The 19,553-nt window shown below is 34.1% G+C and overlaps 1 protein-coding gene and 1 pseudogene across 1 annotated transcript; one reads left to right on the plus strand and one right to left on the minus strand.

The window, feature by feature from the left end:
- The first annotated feature begins 9,698 nt into the window (after positions 1–9,698).
- Positions 9,699–10,805, plus strand: LOC127080129 (protein FAR1-RELATED SEQUENCE 5-like; annotated as a pseudogene).
- A 5,977-nt stretch (positions 10,806–16,782) lies between these two features.
- LOC127083771 (glyoxylate/hydroxypyruvate/pyruvate reductase 2KGR) lies at positions 16,783–18,863 on the minus strand. Its single transcript, XM_051024106.1, has 2 exons — positions 18,337–18,863; positions 16,783–17,565 (listed from the first exon to the last, which is right to left on the minus strand). The coding sequence occupies exons 1-2, from the start codon at positions 18,757–18,759 to the stop codon at positions 17,047–17,049; spliced, it is 942 nt and encodes a 313-aa protein (XP_050880063.1). The 5' UTR covers positions 18,760–18,863; the 3' UTR covers positions 16,783–17,046.
- Positions 18,864–19,553: the final 690 nt, after the last annotated feature.

Consider the following 19,553-nt stretch of genomic DNA (forward strand, 5'->3'; position numbering starts at 1 on the left):
CTCACAAATAGTTGCTCATTACTCTCCTTTTTTTTTTGTCGGTAGAGATGAAAATGAGCTAGCTAAGCCTTTTGGACTAGTCAATACTCTATTTAGTTATAATTTAATGCATATGAAAGTCATGTTTGTAACAACTATATGAGATTTGACAAAATATATTTTACTAAATAAGATATCCTAAGGTGACTACTATTGCCATAGTGTGGTATGTATATTCTGTTTTATAAAGATCATTAAGAGTATTCTTTTCTTAACAATCACTATAATATTATATTTTATTAGGTTAAGTTAATATAAATCTCACACTTTATAAATGAGCATCGCATAAAGATTGACACGAATTCATCTGGAAAAAAATAAGTGTTAGAATGATAGTTTTTGTTATTCAGCGTTATATTTGGAGAAATAGAGGATCCAATTCCTAGAATGATAGTTGAAAATAGTGTTCTTGACACTCCTATTTTATTTAGACGACTAGCTTCTAATAATCGTATTTTTTTGGACTATTATAATAAAAGTTTAATTTTCATTCATTATAAAATTTACATAATTGCTCGCATCACATGTTTGACTTTTAAAATAGCTAAATATTTTTAAATCAACAATTGTTGTAACTCTTTATTTAATAATGGATGTACATTAAATATTTTTTAATAAATACTTACATTTAAATATAAATAAAATATCGGTTGAAATCATCAAACAAACAATTTTAGAGATCTTCAACTGGGCAGAGTCATACTTACACAAGCACAATTGAGTGTGAGTCAGCGTATTCTTTCTCAAGTCTATTGGAGTTTAGCCTAGTTTTCAAAACTTTATACTTAATCAAAAACACACTAAGACTAGATAACTAGGTTTTGCGACCACATTTTATATTTGTAGTCCTGTTAACTAAAAAAGGTGAGAATGATGGAACCACTGACTGAGGGAGTTTTTCACATGTCGACAAAATCAATGAAATGCGCTTACGTGAAAAAGATTACATCCAAATGTGGAATTTCGTTTATCCTAAACATGAAGAGAATAATTACACATTATGTGAAAATAGTCGAATGAGGTAACATTTTCTATATGGTTAGATGTTGTGAAAATAGTCCAATGAGGTAATATTTTCTATATGATTAGATGTTATGGCTAGTAGGATAGTTTTCTTTATAAATATTTTATTATATAAATTTCAAACGACATCCAATCAATCAAGTAATTTATGCATTTTATTGTCCTTATCATTACTTGATCATGAATCCACGTCAGTGGTATTTAAAACTCCTGTGATAAATAATATACACATGAACCCATAGAAGCCGTGAGAAAACCCCCCCCCCCCCCTCCGGTTCTATTTCAACAGGATTTCCAAAATACCTCTAAGAATTTATGGTGCCAACCACTTTCACAAGAGGCTAGACCTCTTAGAAAGCAATCGTTAAGTAAAAACCTCATAACGTACGATCAAATGTCATTTTAGAATTCAACTTAATCTCTCTCTCTCTCTCTCTCTCTCTCTCTCTATATATATATATATATATATATATATATATATATATATATATATATATATATATATATATATATATGAGATTAATTACTATACACTGTCAGTGTAAAAAGTTTTACACCGTCGATTTATCACCATCATCTGTTTGTATTACTTTATAGATTTTTAAAATAAAAGTCAAACTTCTTTTAATATCCGACGTCTATGATTAGCTGACGGTGTAAAATTCGTTTATACTGTCATATATACATATATATATATATACATATATATATATATATATATATATATATATATATATATATATATATATATATAGAGAGAGAGAGAGAGAGAGAGAGAGAGATTAATTGGAATACATTGTCCGTGTAAAACCATTTTACACTATCATCCAATTAAAACTATTCATTTTGACATGTAAGCATGTAATTAACAATAAATATAATAATTATTATTAAATCATAATAATAACAATTTCTCCACGTTTCTCTCTTTCTCTTTCTTCTTTCACGTTTCTTTCACTCTCTTTCTCTTTCTTCTTCCACTTTTCTCTCACTCCCTTTATTTCTCATTTCAGTTACATCTATTATTCTTCCCCCACTCCATCCATCTATTCAAAATTGATCTTTATACTTTCACAAATTTTATCTCACAAACTATATTTGCAAATCTCTACCTACATGAGGTTAAACCCTAAACTAATAATATTTTCTACTTTTTTATAATTGTGTGACTTTCCAATTTTTTTCTCGTTTTTTTCTTCTTTTAAGATTAAATTTAAGTAGAATAATTTATGAACGTATATTGATTGTTGAAACTTTATAAAATTTAAAGCAATGGTAGCTTGAGTTTTAACAAATAATATGAGATTTGATTAAAAGAGAAAGATATAATAAATTGTCTCTATAGATTGAGCATGAAAAAGAAAATAAAAATTAACGATGTTGCTATTAGTAATTGTTAGGGACCAATTAGTACTACTTTTTATATCATTTTATTGGTCCCTTTTACCAAGTTTTGATGTAATTACACACTTTTATTCTCACTATTTTGTATAAATGCAATTAGGTTTAATTTATTTTGTTTTGAATAGTTATTTCACATATTTGTTAGTTTTGTAGAATTTTTGGATAAGAAGGCTTTGGAATGCAACACCACATCTTAGAGGAAGCTTGCCAAACAAGGAAGCTGGAGAAGCAACAGTTCGCGCCGCGAACTGCCTTCGCGCCGCGAAGGCTGCGAATCCAGCAAGCTGACTGAGGGTCAAAAGTGCTGTCTTGCAGAAAAAAGCTTTTTGCCATTTTGATGTCTGCCTGGGAATTGCTCTCCTGCTTTTGATGATAATGACCAATTAGGGAAATGTCAATCTTTTTTGTAAGGAAAACTACATTATTCTAGGGCATTGAGACATTACACTATTGACATTGATATTGAGAGATTTTTGTAAGAGAGAAAGGGAGAGTTTTTCTTCTTTAACTTTCTGCTTTGAACAATGATGATGAGGAGCTAAACTCCCTTTTGTCAAGATTGGAGGTAGTAGCTATTCTCATATGTTTATGTATTCCATTTGATTTATATATATGATAAAGATTGTTGATGTATTGAATACTGTTTTTGCCCTAAGTTGAAAACCAGATTTGAGTAGTTGTCGAGAGAGATTATTTGAGTCTTGACATAAAACAGATTTTCATGTAGTGAATAAGTTGTAGAGATAGATTTATTCATTACTCTTCTTTGGTATTAAGCATTAAAGATTGCTATATTGATAGTTAGGTGGAGAGATCGTCTAAGGATCAATATAGTGATTATCACAATATTATTTAGACATAAATGACTTTGAGAGGATACTTGAACATCATCAATAATCTTGAATCTATTTATTTATCATAAGGAATCATAAGAATTTGAAATAGTGAACTCCAATCTTGCCAAGCTTTTATATTTGATTAAAACCATTTTTACTGTTTTAGTGACATTTACTCACAAGATAAATTTCCAACCAAAACAACCTTGTTACCTTCTAAACTTACAACATTTGGATTATAGAACGGCGGTAATATCAACCAATCTCTGTGGATACGATATAAAAATATTTGCCGAAGATATACTTTTCAACAAATTGGCGCCGTTGCCGGGGATTGGTGTCGATATTACAAGCATTGCAATAATTCTTTGTTTTAAGTTGTGTTACATTTATTACTACCCCTCTTTTGTTTCACTTGGTTTGTTAGTTTTGTAGATTCTAGTGCATGCGAGGAAAAGCAACCGAGGAGCAACTTCAATTCGATCCTGAAATTGAAAGAACACTTCGGAAGCTCAATAGCAAAACACGAAGAAGAAGGAAACTAGCCGAAGAGAGGAACCGGAGAGAAGAAGCATCTACTTCCGCACTTGTTCCAATCGAAGAAGTGGTTGTAGAGGCTTGTGAAGGAAACATGGGGGAGGATAATCGTACCGAAATGTCCGCTAATAGTCCAAGAAGGAATGCTCAATTTGCCCGTGGAGGAAGAAATATGGAGATGAAGACCGGAATCCTCCAACTTCTCTATGCGAATCCATTCACCGGAATGGATCATGAAGATCCGTATACCCATCTCATCAAATTTTATGAGATTGCGGGTTCTACGGGAATAGATGAAACGGGTGAAGAGGCACTATTCAAGAGGATGTTCCCACACTCCTTAGTGGGGAAGGCAAAAGAGTGGTACCTTGATCAAGCACCGAGAGTAATGACGGATTGGAATTTACTAGAAGAAAAGTTCTTAGAAAGATACTTCCCTCAATCCCGATTTATGGAAGCCAAAACGGCTATTGCGGTATTCACTCAAGGAGGCAACGAGTCTCTAAATGAAGCTTGGGAAAGATTCAAGTCAATGTTGAGAAAATGCAAGGGTCATGGTTTTGATGAGCTCACTCAGGTCCATATTTTTCTAAATGGGCTCCAATCAACTCACAGAACACTTTTGGATGCTACCGCGGGTGGCTCTCTTATGTCAAAGAATGCGGAAGAAGCTAAAGTCATTATTGATCGGATGGCACTCAATGATCGCCAAAGTCAACATGACCGTAGCCCTTCACAACGTAAACCGGGAGTTCTTGAGTTAAATACCAATGACGCCATTCTTGCTCAAAACAAGCTACTCTCTCAACAAGTGGAGTTGCTTACTCAACAAATGGCCAAGCTTCCACAGCAAATGAAGGAAATTCAAGGGTCTCAAGTTCAACATCAAGTAGCATGTTGCGAATTATGTCAAGGAGACCACCCTACTGGTTTTTGTCCTCCATTAGAAGAAGTAAGCTATGTGAACAATCAAAATCAAGGCTATCAAAGGAACAATCAAGGTTATCAACCATCAAGGTTCAACAATCAAAATTTTCAGCAGCAAAGTCCTTACCAACATCCAAATTCTCAAGGACAGCAGTCGCAAGGAGGAAGTTCCAAGCTAGAGGATACTCTTCAACAATTCATGCAAGCTTCCATGGCAAATCAGAAGAGTAACGAAGCAGCAATTAAAAATCTGGAAACTCAAGTAGGCCAACTTGCAAAGCAACTGTCGGAACAAAACGCAGGATCTTCTTTCTCCGCTAACACTCAACCCAACCCAAAGGAGCATTGTAAAGCAATTTTTACTAGAAGCGGTAGAGAGTTGGAAAGTAAAAAAGGTGAGGAAATTACAGATGAGAATGATATAGATGGTGTGCTGGAAAATGAGGATGTGGCTTGTGGGAAGGAGAAAGTGGCAGAAACTGCTCAGTTCGCGCCGCAATCTTCCTTCGCGCCGCGAAAACAGCAGAATCAACAATTGATGGAAGAACAACAGTGTGAAGCGGAAATGAGGAAGGAAATTAAACCAAGAAAAAAGAAAACAAGAGACAAAGGAGTGAATGTCATTCCAACTCAACATCTACCGTATCCACATGCTCCATCAAGAAAGGATAATGCTAGGCATTATGCACGGTTCATGGACATCTTCAAGCAACTCCAAATCAACATTCCATTCGCTGATGCATTAGAACAAATGCCACGGTATGCTAAGTTCATGAAGGACATTCTTACAAAGAAAAGGAGACACGTGGAAGACGAAACCATATTGCTTGATGCACGGTGTAGTGCCATCATCCAAAAGACTCTCCCAAGGAAGGAGTCCGATCCGGGCCGAGTTGTTTTACCGGTGACCATTGGAAGCACATACATTGGAAATGGTTTGATTGACTTGGGCTCTAGTATAAATTTAATCCCCCTCTCCATTGTTCAAAGATTGGGGAATGTTGAGATTAAATCGACGAGAATGACTCTACAACTAGCCGACAAGTCTACCACCTCACCATACGGAATTGCTCAAGACATGCTTGTGAAAGTGGACAAATTTTTGTTTCCGGTGGACTTCGTAATAGTAGAGATGGATGAAGACCGTGATGTGCCCCTAATTCTTGGAAGACCTTTTATGAAAACAGCCCGGATGATGATTGACGTAGATGATGGACTAATGAAGGTGAGAGTGCAAGACGAAGAGGTGACCTTTAATCTTTTTGAAGCTATGAAGCATCCAAATGACAAGCATGATTCTTTCCGAAATGATGCAATTGAAGAGAAATACCATGATGGAAAGGTCCATCACAAGGAGTTTCATGTCGGACAAATGGTATTGCTTTCCAAATCAAGGTTGAAGTTATTCCCTGGTAAGTTGAAGTCAAAATGGTCAGGACCGTTCGTTTTCAAAAAGGTGCGCAATTATGGAGCCATTGTGATCGAGGATCCAAAGTCACAAGAGAGTTGGGCTGTAAATGGTCAGAGACTCAAAGTCTACCATAGTGGCGACGTAAATTGTGATGTGGGTGTCGTGTCTCTATTTAAACCGGGCTAATCAGTGGACCGTCGAGCTCTAAACGACGTTAAACAAAGCGCTTGTTGGGAGGCAACCCAACGTTGTAAGTCTGCATTTTCATTTTTTTTCTGCTGTGTGAGTTTCTGCTGTGTTAAATTTTGAAAAAATTGGGTTCTGTTTTTTACCGTTCGCCCCGCGAACTGAATTCACAGCTTCAGTTCGCGCCGCGAACAAAGTTCGCCCCGCGAATAGTGAATGGCAGAACTAATTTTTTTTGAAATTTCCTTCAGTTCGCCCCGCGAACTGAAAAAAAAAACTTTTGTTTTATGTCATTTTCGTTTCATTCCTATTTTCACAAACTTATGAGATTCTTTCAACAACCTCGCTGCTTCACTTCCAAACCTCCAAATTTCAAAACTTCCCCTCTCCATTCCCTTCCTAAGAGGATTATGTTGATTATGATAAGTGGCATGAGGGCAGGCCAGTTTTTTTTTTGGGGGGGGGTGCAGGAAGTGGTGCTACCCATGGCGATGAAATGAAGGAAGATTGAGGAGTTTGTTGAATTATAGGATTTATTTTTATTTTGAGTTTTCTGTGTATTATTACTGTTTTTGTTGAATTTTGAACTTTGGTTTGTTAGTTGTTTTGATAATTGCATGAATACTTTTTGAGATTTAAGTATGTTACAATCAAATTGGTTTACCAACATTTCTTGTTTAATTGTTCTTACTCTTAAGTCAAGTTTAAAGCAACCGAGAAATGATCGCAAAGAAAGAAGCATAGGACACTTCGAATGGTGATGATAAGAATTAGTGTCGGCATTTCAAGGTACACTTTATCGCTTTCTAGACTTAACATGAGTAGTTTGATGGTGTGTGCAAATTTCATATCATAAACTCATTGAAATGTATGTCATCTTTGAATCAAAATAGGACTTAACCAATTGTGAGGAAGCTTTCCATTGTACACTAAAAAGCGGGAAATCAAGCATTATTTTAACTCATTCTTTTCATGCTAAATCATGCATCAATCTATTTTTGTGTGAAAATTTTGAAAATGATAGAGGCATTGTTTGTGAGAAAAACCACTTGACCAAAAAGTTTGAATCAACTAACCTTGTGAGGAATAATCCTTAGTTAACCCCCTTTGAGCTTATTTTAGGATTCATTTGATTGATCATTGTAAATTCAATTGAAAATTGTGGAATAAATGAATCCTAATTTCTTTCGTATCAGTTGAAACCTCAAACCGAGTTGTTTGCAAAATTTTGCCTTTTGCTTATTTCTAAGTAGGGAGCATTATTGAATAAATTTGGTTTTGGAATCTAAAGTTGGGGAGAGTAAAGTGAAAAGTTGATTAGAAACTTGGAAAAGTGAGTTTTTATGAAAGGGTAAAAATATGAAAAGAAACAAGAAAAAGAAATCACCCTTGAAACCATAGAGCAAAGAAAAAAAGAATAAAAAAAAAGCAAAGAAAATGCTCATGGTTGTGTGGATTTGAAAAGAAAAAGAAAAAGAAAAAGATAGGGATCAAAGAAAGGAAAATTGTGTAGAGTTAAATGTTTGAGAATGCTCCCTTAGGATAAGCAATTTGGTTGAATTCTCTTAATCATACCCTTTCTTGTAACCTAAGCCACATTACAACCTTTGAAAGACCTCTTGATTCCCATTTTCCACATGATTTGGTATTTGTTGTGATAACCGCATGATTTGAGTTGTTGTTGATTTAATTGCTTGGATAAGTGAAAGTAACCTTTCATGTTATTCATCATTATTATGATGTGTGTGTAAGTTTGATTCAATTTTGACATATATGGTTTTGAATTCCATTGGAATGATTTTTGCACTCAACCATTTTCCTTATTCATGTTTTGTCTAGAATTGAGATAGGTGGACTGAGAAAAATTGCCAAACACTTTTGAACCATTTGAATGTCCTTGGTAAATCATTGTTCCAATCTTTTGTGTTATTGTCTTGGTTGTGAGGGTGGAAACTTTTGTTTAGGGACAAACAAAATGCTAAGTTGGGGAGAGTTGTTAGGGACCAATTAGTACTACTTTTTATATCATTTTATTGGTCCCTTTTACCATGTTTTGATGTAATTACACACTTTTATTCTTACTATTTTGTATTAATGCAATTAGGTTTAATTTATTTTGTTTTGAATAGTTATTTCACATATTTGTTAGTTTTGTAGAATTTTTGGATAAGAAGGCTTTGGAATGCAACACCACATCTTGAAGGAAGCTTTTCAAACAAGGAAGCTGGAGAAGCAACAGTTCGCGCCGCGAACTGCCTTTGCGCCGCGAAGGCTGCGAATCCAGCAAGCTGACTGAGGGTCAAAAGTGTTGTCTTGCAGAAAAAAGCTTTTTGCCATTTTGATGTCTGCCTGGGAATCGCTTTCCTGCTTTTGATGATAATGACCAATTAGGGAAATGTCAACCTTTTTTGTAAGGAAAAATACATTATTCTAGGGCATTGAGACATTACACTATTGACATTGATATTGAGAGATTTTTGTAAGTGAGAAAGGGAGAGTTTTTCTTCTTTAACTTTCTGCTTTGAACAATGATGATGAGGAGCTAAACTCCCTTTTGTCAAGATTGGAGATAGTAGCTATTCTCATATGTTTATGTATTCCATTTGATTTATATATATGATAAAGATTGTTGATGTATTGAATACTGTTTTTGCCCTAAGTTGAAAACCAGATTTGAGTAGTTGTCGAGAGAGATTATTTGAGTCTTGACATAAAACAGATTTTCAAGTAGTGAATAAGTTGTAGAGATAGATTTATTCATTACTCTTCTTTGGTATTAAGCATTAAAGATTGCTATATTGATAGTTAGGTGGAGAGATCGTCTAAGGATCAATATAGTGATTATCACAATATTATTTAGACATAAATGACTTTGAGAGGATACTTGAACATCATCAATAATCTTGAATCTATTTATTTATCATAAGGAATCATAAGCATTTGAAATAGTGAACTCCAATCTTGCCAAGCTTTTATATTTGATTAAAACCATTTTTACTGTTTTAGTGACATTTACTCACAAGATAAATTTCCAACCAAAACAACCTTGTTACCTTCTAAACTTACAACATTTGGATTATAGAACGGCAGTAATATCAACCAATCTCTGTGGATACGATATAAAAATATTTTCCGAAGATATACTTTTCAACAGTAATGCAGTTGCAAAGGTATTTCCAAAGGTTAATCATCATTATTGCATGTGGCATATTGAGAAAAAAGTTCCTGAATACTTGAATCGTGTCTATCATGAACATGGTGAATTTAAAAATCAAATTTACAAGTACATCCATAAATTTATCACTGTTGAAGAATTTGATTCTGATTGGGAAGCAATGGTTGATAAATATGGATTACAAGATAATCAATGGCTAAACAAGATATTCTCCATTCGAGAAAAATGGATTCCTGCTTATGTACGTCACAATTTTTATGCAGGAATGTCTACCACTCAAAGGAGTGAAAGTATGAATAAATATTTTAAGGATTTTTTGAATTCAAGTACTTCATTAAGCCAATTTGTGACACAATATGAAAAAGCTCTTGATGCGCGTTACAACAAGGAAAGAGAGAAGACTTTCAAAACAAGAAATTCAAAGCCACTTTTACGAACTTTATATCCCATGGAAGAAGAAACTTCAAAAATTTATACAAGAAAAATGTTTAGAATATTTCAAGATGAGTTGGTTGGTTCTCAATTATTTATCACAGAAAAGGTTAAGTTTTCTATTGAAGTCTCAACGTGTAAAGTTTGTGAAATTTACAAAGAGAAGCCTATCTACTATGTGAATTTTCATGTCACTTCAAAAGAAGCAAATTGTAGTTGTCACATGTTTGAATATTCAGGTATTCTTTGTAGACATGTATTATGTGTATTCATAAAGAAAAAGGTTTATTGCCTCCCTTCACAGTATGTTTTACATAGATGGTCTATTAATGATAAAAAAGAAAAGGTAAAAGAAGTGACAATTGAAGGATTTCAAGAAGGAAGTTGCAACGCTTCTGACACTTCATTGTTTAATAGTATTATGGTTCACTCCCTCGAACTATCAGAAAGAGGTTCATAATCCGAAAAACATCACGATATTGTAATTCAAAGTTTGCAAAATGGGATTGCAAAACTGGATTGAAGAGTCAAATAAGAAGTTTGTTGATTCAACATCTGAAGATATGTCAAAAGCATCTGATGTTAACATAGCTTTGCATGACCCTCCACTTATAGCAACTAAAGGACATCTGCGGACTTTGCGAATGAAAAGTAGTTTGGAGATTGTTAGAAAAGGTTCCTCTACTTGTAGTTATTGCATGAAAAAGGGTCATACTAAGCCTAAATGTCCAAATTTAAATCAAACAAGGTATCTTAAAATTACATGTACATGTCTTCTCATTTTTTTATCATGTTAATTTTATTCACTAACAACATACTTATGATTTTTAGGTGATAAATTCAATTTTCAAACTCTATTTTGAAACTTCTATATTGTTGGTTGATTAAGAGGTAATAGTTTTTTTTAATGTTACTACTTTTGCTTATATTTATACTAGTGTTAATTTTAATAATTAATTGTCTTCATATTGTAATTGAAGGTTTTTATTCAAGTCATGCCTTATCAAGCCTTTTAGAACAGGAAAATTCAACAAGTTGCTTCTATGCTCTTTGGAGACTTCATCATAGCCTTATTTAAGTTGTTGGCATTTTGCACTTACTATTTTACTCTACTGTGATTTTTGTGTTTAGATCAAATGGTCTTTTGTTGATTTTTTTTTATATTGGAGTCTATGAGGGATTAGATAAACATTTCTCATTCTTTATAAAGTTATGTGCTTATCCATTTATTCTTAACTTTTGATTTTTTTTTCAAATTTTATCTAATATTGAATGCTTTTATGTAGAGAGATCGTTAAATTTTATTTTCTTTTTCATGCTCAATCTATAGAGACAATTTATTATATATTTCTCTTTTAATCAAATCTCATATTATTTGTTAAAACTCAAGCTACCATTGCTTTAAATTTTATAAAGTTTCAACAATCAGTATAAGTTCATAAATTATTCTACTTAAATTTTATCTTAAAAGAAGAAAAAAACAAGAAAAAATTGGAAAGTCACACAATTATAAAAAAGTAGAAAATATTATTAGTTTAGGGTTTAACCTCATGTAGGTAGAGATTTGCAAATATAGTTTGTGAGATAAAATTTGTGAAAGTATAAAGATCAATTTTGAATAGATGGATGGAGTGGGGGAAGAATAATAGATGTAACTGAAATGAGAAATAAAGGGAGTGAGAGAAAAGTGGAAGAAGAAAGAGAAAGAGAGTGAGAGAAATGTGAAAGAAGAAAGAGAAAGAGAGAAACGTGGAGAAATTGTTATTATTATGATTTAATAATTATTATTATATTTATTTTTAATTACATGCTTACATGTCAAAATGAATAGTTTTAATTGGATGATAGTGTAAAATGGTTTTACACCGACAGTGTATTCCAATTAATCTCATATATATATATATATATATATATATATATATATATATATATATATATATATATATATATATATATACTCCCTCAGTCCCATATTATAAACAAATTTTACCTTTCTAGATTCATTAAATAATTAATGTATCTGGTCTACATATAGAGATACATTAGTTATTTAATGAATCTTGAAAGGTGAAATTTGCTTATAATATGGGACGCCGCAGATACGGGTTATATTGTCATGCCTTCTCCGAACACATCCCAACACACACTCAACACATATCATTCTGAGTGAGGCTCTATTATTTGGTTTAATTTGTTCCAAAGATGCATCTCCGGAAGTTTTTCGTAGCTACATTTTTGTAAGACAGACACATCAATACTAGATCCAAAGAAATGTAATTTTCCAAATTGAAATTAAGACTCATAAAATAAATTAGGATTACATAGATGAGTTCAACATAAAATGCAACATTACACTTCAAAATCCAGATGGACGCTTCAACATCTTCAGAATATTTTTGACAATTCTTGAAATCGTCGCTTCTAACTCGAACGAAACTTTTGTTTTAAAACGGAAATACATATTCCACATAGCCCTTACTTCTGCTTGCGTCTAGAGCTCAAATTTTTTGAACTCAATATTCCCTTCGTTGCCAATCGGAGATGAACGGTACTAGAGCTTCACAGTCTTTCTATTTTTTCATAAGGTGGGATATAATGGATTTGGTCTTTGATATTTTCGAGGGAGGTGAAATCGGTGAGCTTAAACATGTGTCTGGATGTAAAGTTGGAGAATGAGACATTTGCGACATACCAGTTAATGTTTATTCGTGACATTTGAGACATTTTTAGTCTATGTGAAATATAACATAAGAGAACTTTAATTTATAGAAGTCATAAATCAATATGGACCACTCAATACCTGACATGTTGATTCCGAAGATATATCTCTGGAACCACACTCTTTTATCTTGTTTCGGAGATGTATCTCCGAAACTTCTCCTGAACTAGTTTCAAAATAGAACCTGTTTTTTTTTATAAAGAACAATTGTTGTTATGGGGAATATCAAAAATACTTTAAGACACAATATGAACGATTGTTGAATATATTACACTTTATTTATATTGAGACACAATTACACATTTATTTTCCCGACTGCACAAGAAATTAGAAAGAGTCGAAACATAGGTCACCGGCTAAATCTATGAGTGGTACTCCCTTGGAATTTTGTGCATTTGATTCTCTTTCGATGTTGCTTAATTTCTCGAAATCTTGCATCCTTTCTATAAAATGATTCGGCCAAGTCTCAGCTTTTGTTGTTGAATGAGTCGTCCACTTCAGTGATGTAAGTGGTATAGGGCATCCCAGTTTCAAGTAAACTTAAACAAAATGACTTGATTTTGAGGGTCACCCAATACACATAATACAATCATTTGGATTTTGAGGTGGGGCCGTATGCAGTGGAAAAAAGGTTTCCAAAAAACCGTATCGTGTCAGATCAACACACACTCGATCATACACATATGTTATTAGGTGACCCATTTCAGTGAAGCACGTCCATTTTGTCTCGGGAGCTGGTTCTCTAAGGCAAGGAACAAGAGACTCATAAACTTTGTCAAAGTTTTCTTTCTTTTCGTATAACTGTGTGTATGATTCTTTATGAGTCCTCGACTCTTAAATAAGTTGATGGCCGACAAATGTATGATTATCTTCTCCTTTACCGAGTAAATCTGAAACTGCTCGATAACTGCAATTACCATCCCTTCAACATTGACGATCCGCTCAATGTAATTGTGCATAAAAATCGATATCTCGTCAATGAATGGAATCTTTGGTGGAAGCAACGTAAGAGGTGGTTTGCTAATGCGAGCTCCTTTGACAACACTTTTTTGAGATTTGAGAGTTTGTGAGTCAGGAAAAACTTTGTCAACATGTTCAAAATATGAAGGTGATCATGTAGTCTAATTGTCATTTGGTGTAGGCTTCATTTTCTTCTGAGCACCTTTTGTTTTTACCGGTTGAGAGGGCGGTTTCATGTCGGTGGTTTTCGGATAGGCAATATTCCTCTATTGTTCTTTGATGTGGAGTTTCATGTTATCATCGGCTTTCAAAAATCTCTCTTGTATCACTTCTCATTCGGTCAAAATAGAGATATTCGATTTACCATCATCATCAAACCTAAGTCTTTTCCAATGAGTGCAAACCTCGTCCATTCTTATTGAATCACCAAGTTTCACATTTTTTCAATAACACGAGCACATGTGAGACCATATGTTTTCACAATTGTGCATCCACACTTTGCGTTATTGGAGCCTACATTATCAGCTCATTTAGCCTCATGAAAAATATAATTCAAACTCGTCCGGAAAATATTACCGACCAACTGAAAATAAAGAGTGTTGTTTTTAAATCTGTGTTCCAAGACTGTGATACTCCGGCCAAATGATGTATGTGTCTCATTATGCTGGTTTTGAATCATATGGTTCACAAAGTCCCAATCTCTACACATATCGCCCTTACTATTTCCCAACAAAATTTTCAAAGTAGCATGGGCAGACTCAACTCTATTAGTTGTTGTATATCCAAGGTGTCTAACATTGTTAGTAGTCCATGCACAAACAATTTTCTCCTTCACCTGGTCAAGAATTGTTCTTTCAACATATTTTGACAAATCAAGATACTTTTCACACACTTTCCTGAAATGCATAACAAAATCGACATATAGTTCTTTTGTGGAAGAATTTATTATACGATTTCATGCATCCATTATGTTTTCAACAACCACATCCGCTTTCACCAATTTTCCATCTTCAGGCTCTATTTGTTTCGTCTATACCGCAGGTTTAACCTGACTTCTCACATTCTTTATTATGTGATGCCTACAAAGTAATGCATTAGAAGAAGGAAATACATTTGTATCAAAATTCAACAAGGGGGTATCACGGTCGGGAACAATCACTTTAGGCATCTCACCTTGGTCATCCAACAGTGTGCGACACACCTCTAAGGCCCAAGTAAAATTGTCCTCTTTTTCACACTTAAAAATACAAACCCAACAGAATATGTCTTCTCAGTTGAGGTAACACCAATCATCTCCAATAATTGAAATTTATGCTTGCTGGCCTTGTAGGTTGAATCAAATATGAGAACAATAGAAAACGTGTTGAACAATTTTATGGAATCAGGATGAGTCCAAAATATATCTCTAATAGTAACTCCATCCTCGTACGTTCGGTACCTAGACACATAATGGTTATCATCCAACAGTTTCAAGAGTTATTGCATTTCAGTTTTATCCCTCATAAGCGTCTTGTTAGTTAGGTGCCGAATATTATACACTTGCTTAATATTTGATATATTTTCGGGCCTTTTCTGTTTTAATGTTACAATTATATTTTTTTGTTGAACCAGATTCAATGTCATGTCAGCAACGCATTCCTTCTCTTCTGGTATGAGCCAACACACTAGGATGACCGACTAATTTTTCACACAAATCATGGTTATGCAAACCACATATCACATTAAATCTCCAAGTTTTGTTTGCCAACATGTAACCACACACCTTAAACGAACACTCGCATTTTCTTAAATCAGTGTCGTCTCTTTTAAAATTTCATAGAGGAGTTATATGTTTCCCGCTTCTTTCGCATGCCAATGTCACAAAAGCACATCTTTTATCTGAACATTATTGGACCTTCCGATAACCACATCAAATCCAAGTTTAACGACCTTCATACGAATCCATTGAAGCATTTGATTACGATATTCAAACTCTTTCTCGTTTTTAAATTGGTTCCCCGCATCTACCGTCTTCACGACAACACCTTAGACATTCGGAGAAACAACTTGTTTTGGAAAAATATCAGGATGCACCATATCTAATGAAAAGAATTACAACATAACAACATATAAGTGACACTATTGAAAACAAAGTTTAAAAATGAACATAAATTAGTTCTGGAGATGCATCTTCGAAAAAGTTCATACTCGTCCCAGAGATACATTTTCTGACACAAAGCTCATTTTTCAGAAAAATGCATGATTAACGTAGGCAATGCAGTGGGAAATAAAGGATTTTTACCTGAAATTATATCTTCGATTGCTCCATTTGATGTGACGAACCAAAAAATTGGAGATTTTGAGTGAAAAAATGGATTGAGGATGAAGGATTTTTTTTTAGGTTTGAGTTGAAAAACAACAATGACAATAATGGTTGTATGATCATGCAGCTGATACTATTATCATATTATTCTGGAAATACATCTCCGAAAGTATCTGACCTACAAAGGTGACATAATATTTTAAAATCCCGTACAAACTTCTGACTATGTATCTTCCAAATTTCTACTCAACTGATCAATTATAAATATATTTCATGAAATATTTCAAAGATGTATCTCTGAAATAAAAACAATGCAACTTATAAGACGTTACTCATAATGGTCTACATTGAAAGTGTAATAGATGCGTCTGGAGATGCATCTCTAAAATTAAAAGAGGATTTATGAATTTTTATATGGTGGTTAAGAAACTTATGCGATTAAAAAATCCTCTACCTATTAATATTCTAACCTCTAGAACTAAAAGATCATTCACTAATTTCATTTTGCACACTCAAAATTGAAATAATCAAGATACTCAAATCCTCTTAGGATCACCTTCTTAAATATGATCACATGAATTTCTCGCAATCATTGTATTTCTTGCAAGTAAATATACATTTACATTATTAGCTTTACCATATACTGTCTATAGGATAAATTGTGACCGAAGAACAATACAAAATGTCCGTTGAAAGTCACACCCCAATTTTGTCTTAAATAAAATATCAATTGTGATTCAATATTTTAATATCATAAATACGCCCCATAGAGACCATTTTACTTGTTCAGTAATAAACTTGATGCCAACGTAATAAAATAAGCTTTTCCGCTAAGTAATGTTTTGGCTAAAGTTCAGCCAAATCTCATTGATAATCAAATTAAGATGTCACGCAATTAAGATGAACTGGCTTATTCTTTGCAACAATTGGTGAAGCATCAATATAGATGATATCTGAAGCTTTCGCAATCATCAATTCCTCATCACAAGAATCAATAATTGATGATGTAACTTAATGGACGCTATTCTATCAAATTTTCTAGATCAATGGGCAATCAATCTTATGTCCACGGTTCAATAGGGACGGGCCTGTAGCTTAAATGAAGGGAGTTAACAGTGGCTTTCCAAGGAAATGAGCCTCTAGGTTTCCAAGAACAAGGTCAGCCATAACAGTTCGAGTTTCTACTGTGGCGCTTCCAATATGAGGCAACAAGACAACATTTTCCAGCCCAAGTAGCTCTTCAGGAACATGAGGCTCATTTTCAAACACATCGAGTCCAGCTCCACCCAAACGACCTTCAAGCAATGCAGAGATCAGCTCTGGCTCATCAACATGCTTACCTCGACCGATGTTTATTAGGAAACCCTTCGGACCAAGTGCACTAATGACCTCCCGGTTGATGATATGATGAGTTTCCTCTGTAAGAGAGCAGGCAACAATTAGTATGTCGCAGTTCGATGCGACCTCAACAACACTTGGATAGTACTTGTATTTTGATTCCTGCTTTTTTGTTCTAGAATAGTAGCATATTGAACAATTGAAACCTTCAGCTCTCTTGGCAATTGCTGTCCCGATCCTTCCCAGACCAATAATGCCGACAGTTTTCCCAGAGAACTGAAAGGAAAATCCAGATGAAAAAGGTTATTAACTTCTTTTTGGAAAATGGAGTGGGGGACACTAACTCCTACTGTACATGAGAATACATGTAACCAATTTTAAAGAGCAGTATGGCACAAATATATGATGAAGCTCTGCAGCTCTTACAATATGATGATAGATTATTGTGTCCAATTTAAAATGTTTTCACTGTTTTCTTAAAGCTTACAAATTGTAAATGTTGAAAAATAGGTGGTTTGTCAAACTTGAGAGAGCATGTGTAAACTAGTAGAGCTTATGCAGACTCAAAAGAAATATGACATTTTAAAGTAAAAACAAAATTTCTTCGGTAAAAACATTTAGAAAGCACAATTCAGCCTGTTTTGGGGATGCACCCATGATTGAACTATATCATGCAATTCAACGAGATTCATAACTCCCAACTCCATGAGATTAAGCAAAATGAATTGGGATTCATGTTGAGAGGTCTAAAAAAGAATTGCACTCTGGTATGTATGAATTGTGGTTGATTTTGTCTCAAATGAAGATCTAATCGGAAAATACTGATGACGCTGGTGGGAACAATGGCAAAGACAGTTTCACTTCTCAGAGAAGTACTGAGAGGGAAGAAAAATGCAGTAACCCTACAGTGAGAGGCCAAGACACCCCAACACGACACCGAGACTGACATGCCGACACAGATAATAATTTTAAAAAAAATGAATAAATTAATCATAATCATCTTCAGAGCTTAAACAAAATCACATTCGCTTGGTTAATAGGGTTTACCTTAGAAGTGAGTTTGTAGTCACCACGCTTCCAATTCCCACTTCTAACATATCGATCACATTCGCAAATCCTTCTAAGAAGCGCGAGGATCAAACCAATAGTCAAATCAGCAACTTCATCGGTCAATACATCTGGTGTATTCGTAACGCGAATCCCTTTCTCCTTACACTTGATAAGATCGATCTTATCAACACCAACGCCGGAGCTCGAAATGATTTCCAGATTTGGCAGTGCGTCAATGAGTTCAGAATCGGCGCCGGAGGTCGAGCGTCCGACCACCGCACGGATTGAGGCGCCGTGTTGAGTTAAGAAGTGTGATTTTTTTGGGTAATCCCATAGGCGGAAAAGGTTGTAGCGTTTGTTGAGTTCTTGTTCTAAGTAAGGAGCTACTTGACTAAGGAGGAGAACGCCTATGGAACCCATTGAGCGCCTATTAAAATGTATACGAATTCCAATCAAAATGTCTACGAGCAACTAAATTTTTTGTCATAACTTTCTATGACGATTATGATAGTATGTGCTTAAATCTAATTATTTTACCAATATTGTTGAATGTACCATAAATAACTTTCAGTGTAATTTTTAAGGGTAAATTTGATTCGTTTAAAAAGAAAAGAAGGGATGGGACAAAACAACTTCTTTTTTTTATATACTAGGGCAGAAATTAATTAAAAATTTGAACAATATTGAAGAAAGGGATTTTTTTTTAAAATAATTAATATTTATAAATTAAATATCAAAGCTACCATATTTTTAAGTTATTTATCAAATTAACAACTTTTCAAAAAAAAAAAAGTTCCACGATAATAACATACGCCACTGTTTATGGCGCATGCATGATTTTTTTACACTAAAGTGTTTATCCTAGTGGCGCATGCATGCACATGATGCAATAAGAACAGGCGTCACTACCAGTGACGTATGCTTTGTTTTGATTTTTTAAATGTATGTACTAAGTGGAGGCACCAGGAGAAGTGGCGCATGCATACAAAAGACTATTGAACATGCACTAGGAGAAATGGCTCATGCATGCAATAATGGTAAAAAGAAATAGGCAGTGGCGTCAGGTGGAGTGACGCATGCATGCCATATTAACATTTTGCATGCATGCCATATTAACATTTTGCATGCATGCGCCATAGGCAGTGGCACCATAGTGCAAATAAGCAATGTATGTGCCACAGGCAGTGACACATGCTCTTGTCGTGTAAATTTTT

Source organism: Lathyrus oleraceus, chromosome 5 (assembly GCF_024323335.1).
Source record: "Lathyrus oleraceus cultivar Zhongwan6 chromosome 5, CAAS_Psat_ZW6_1.0, whole genome shotgun sequence".
NCBI classification, from domain to species: Eukaryota; Viridiplantae; Streptophyta; class Magnoliopsida; order Fabales; family Fabaceae; genus Lathyrus; species Lathyrus oleraceus.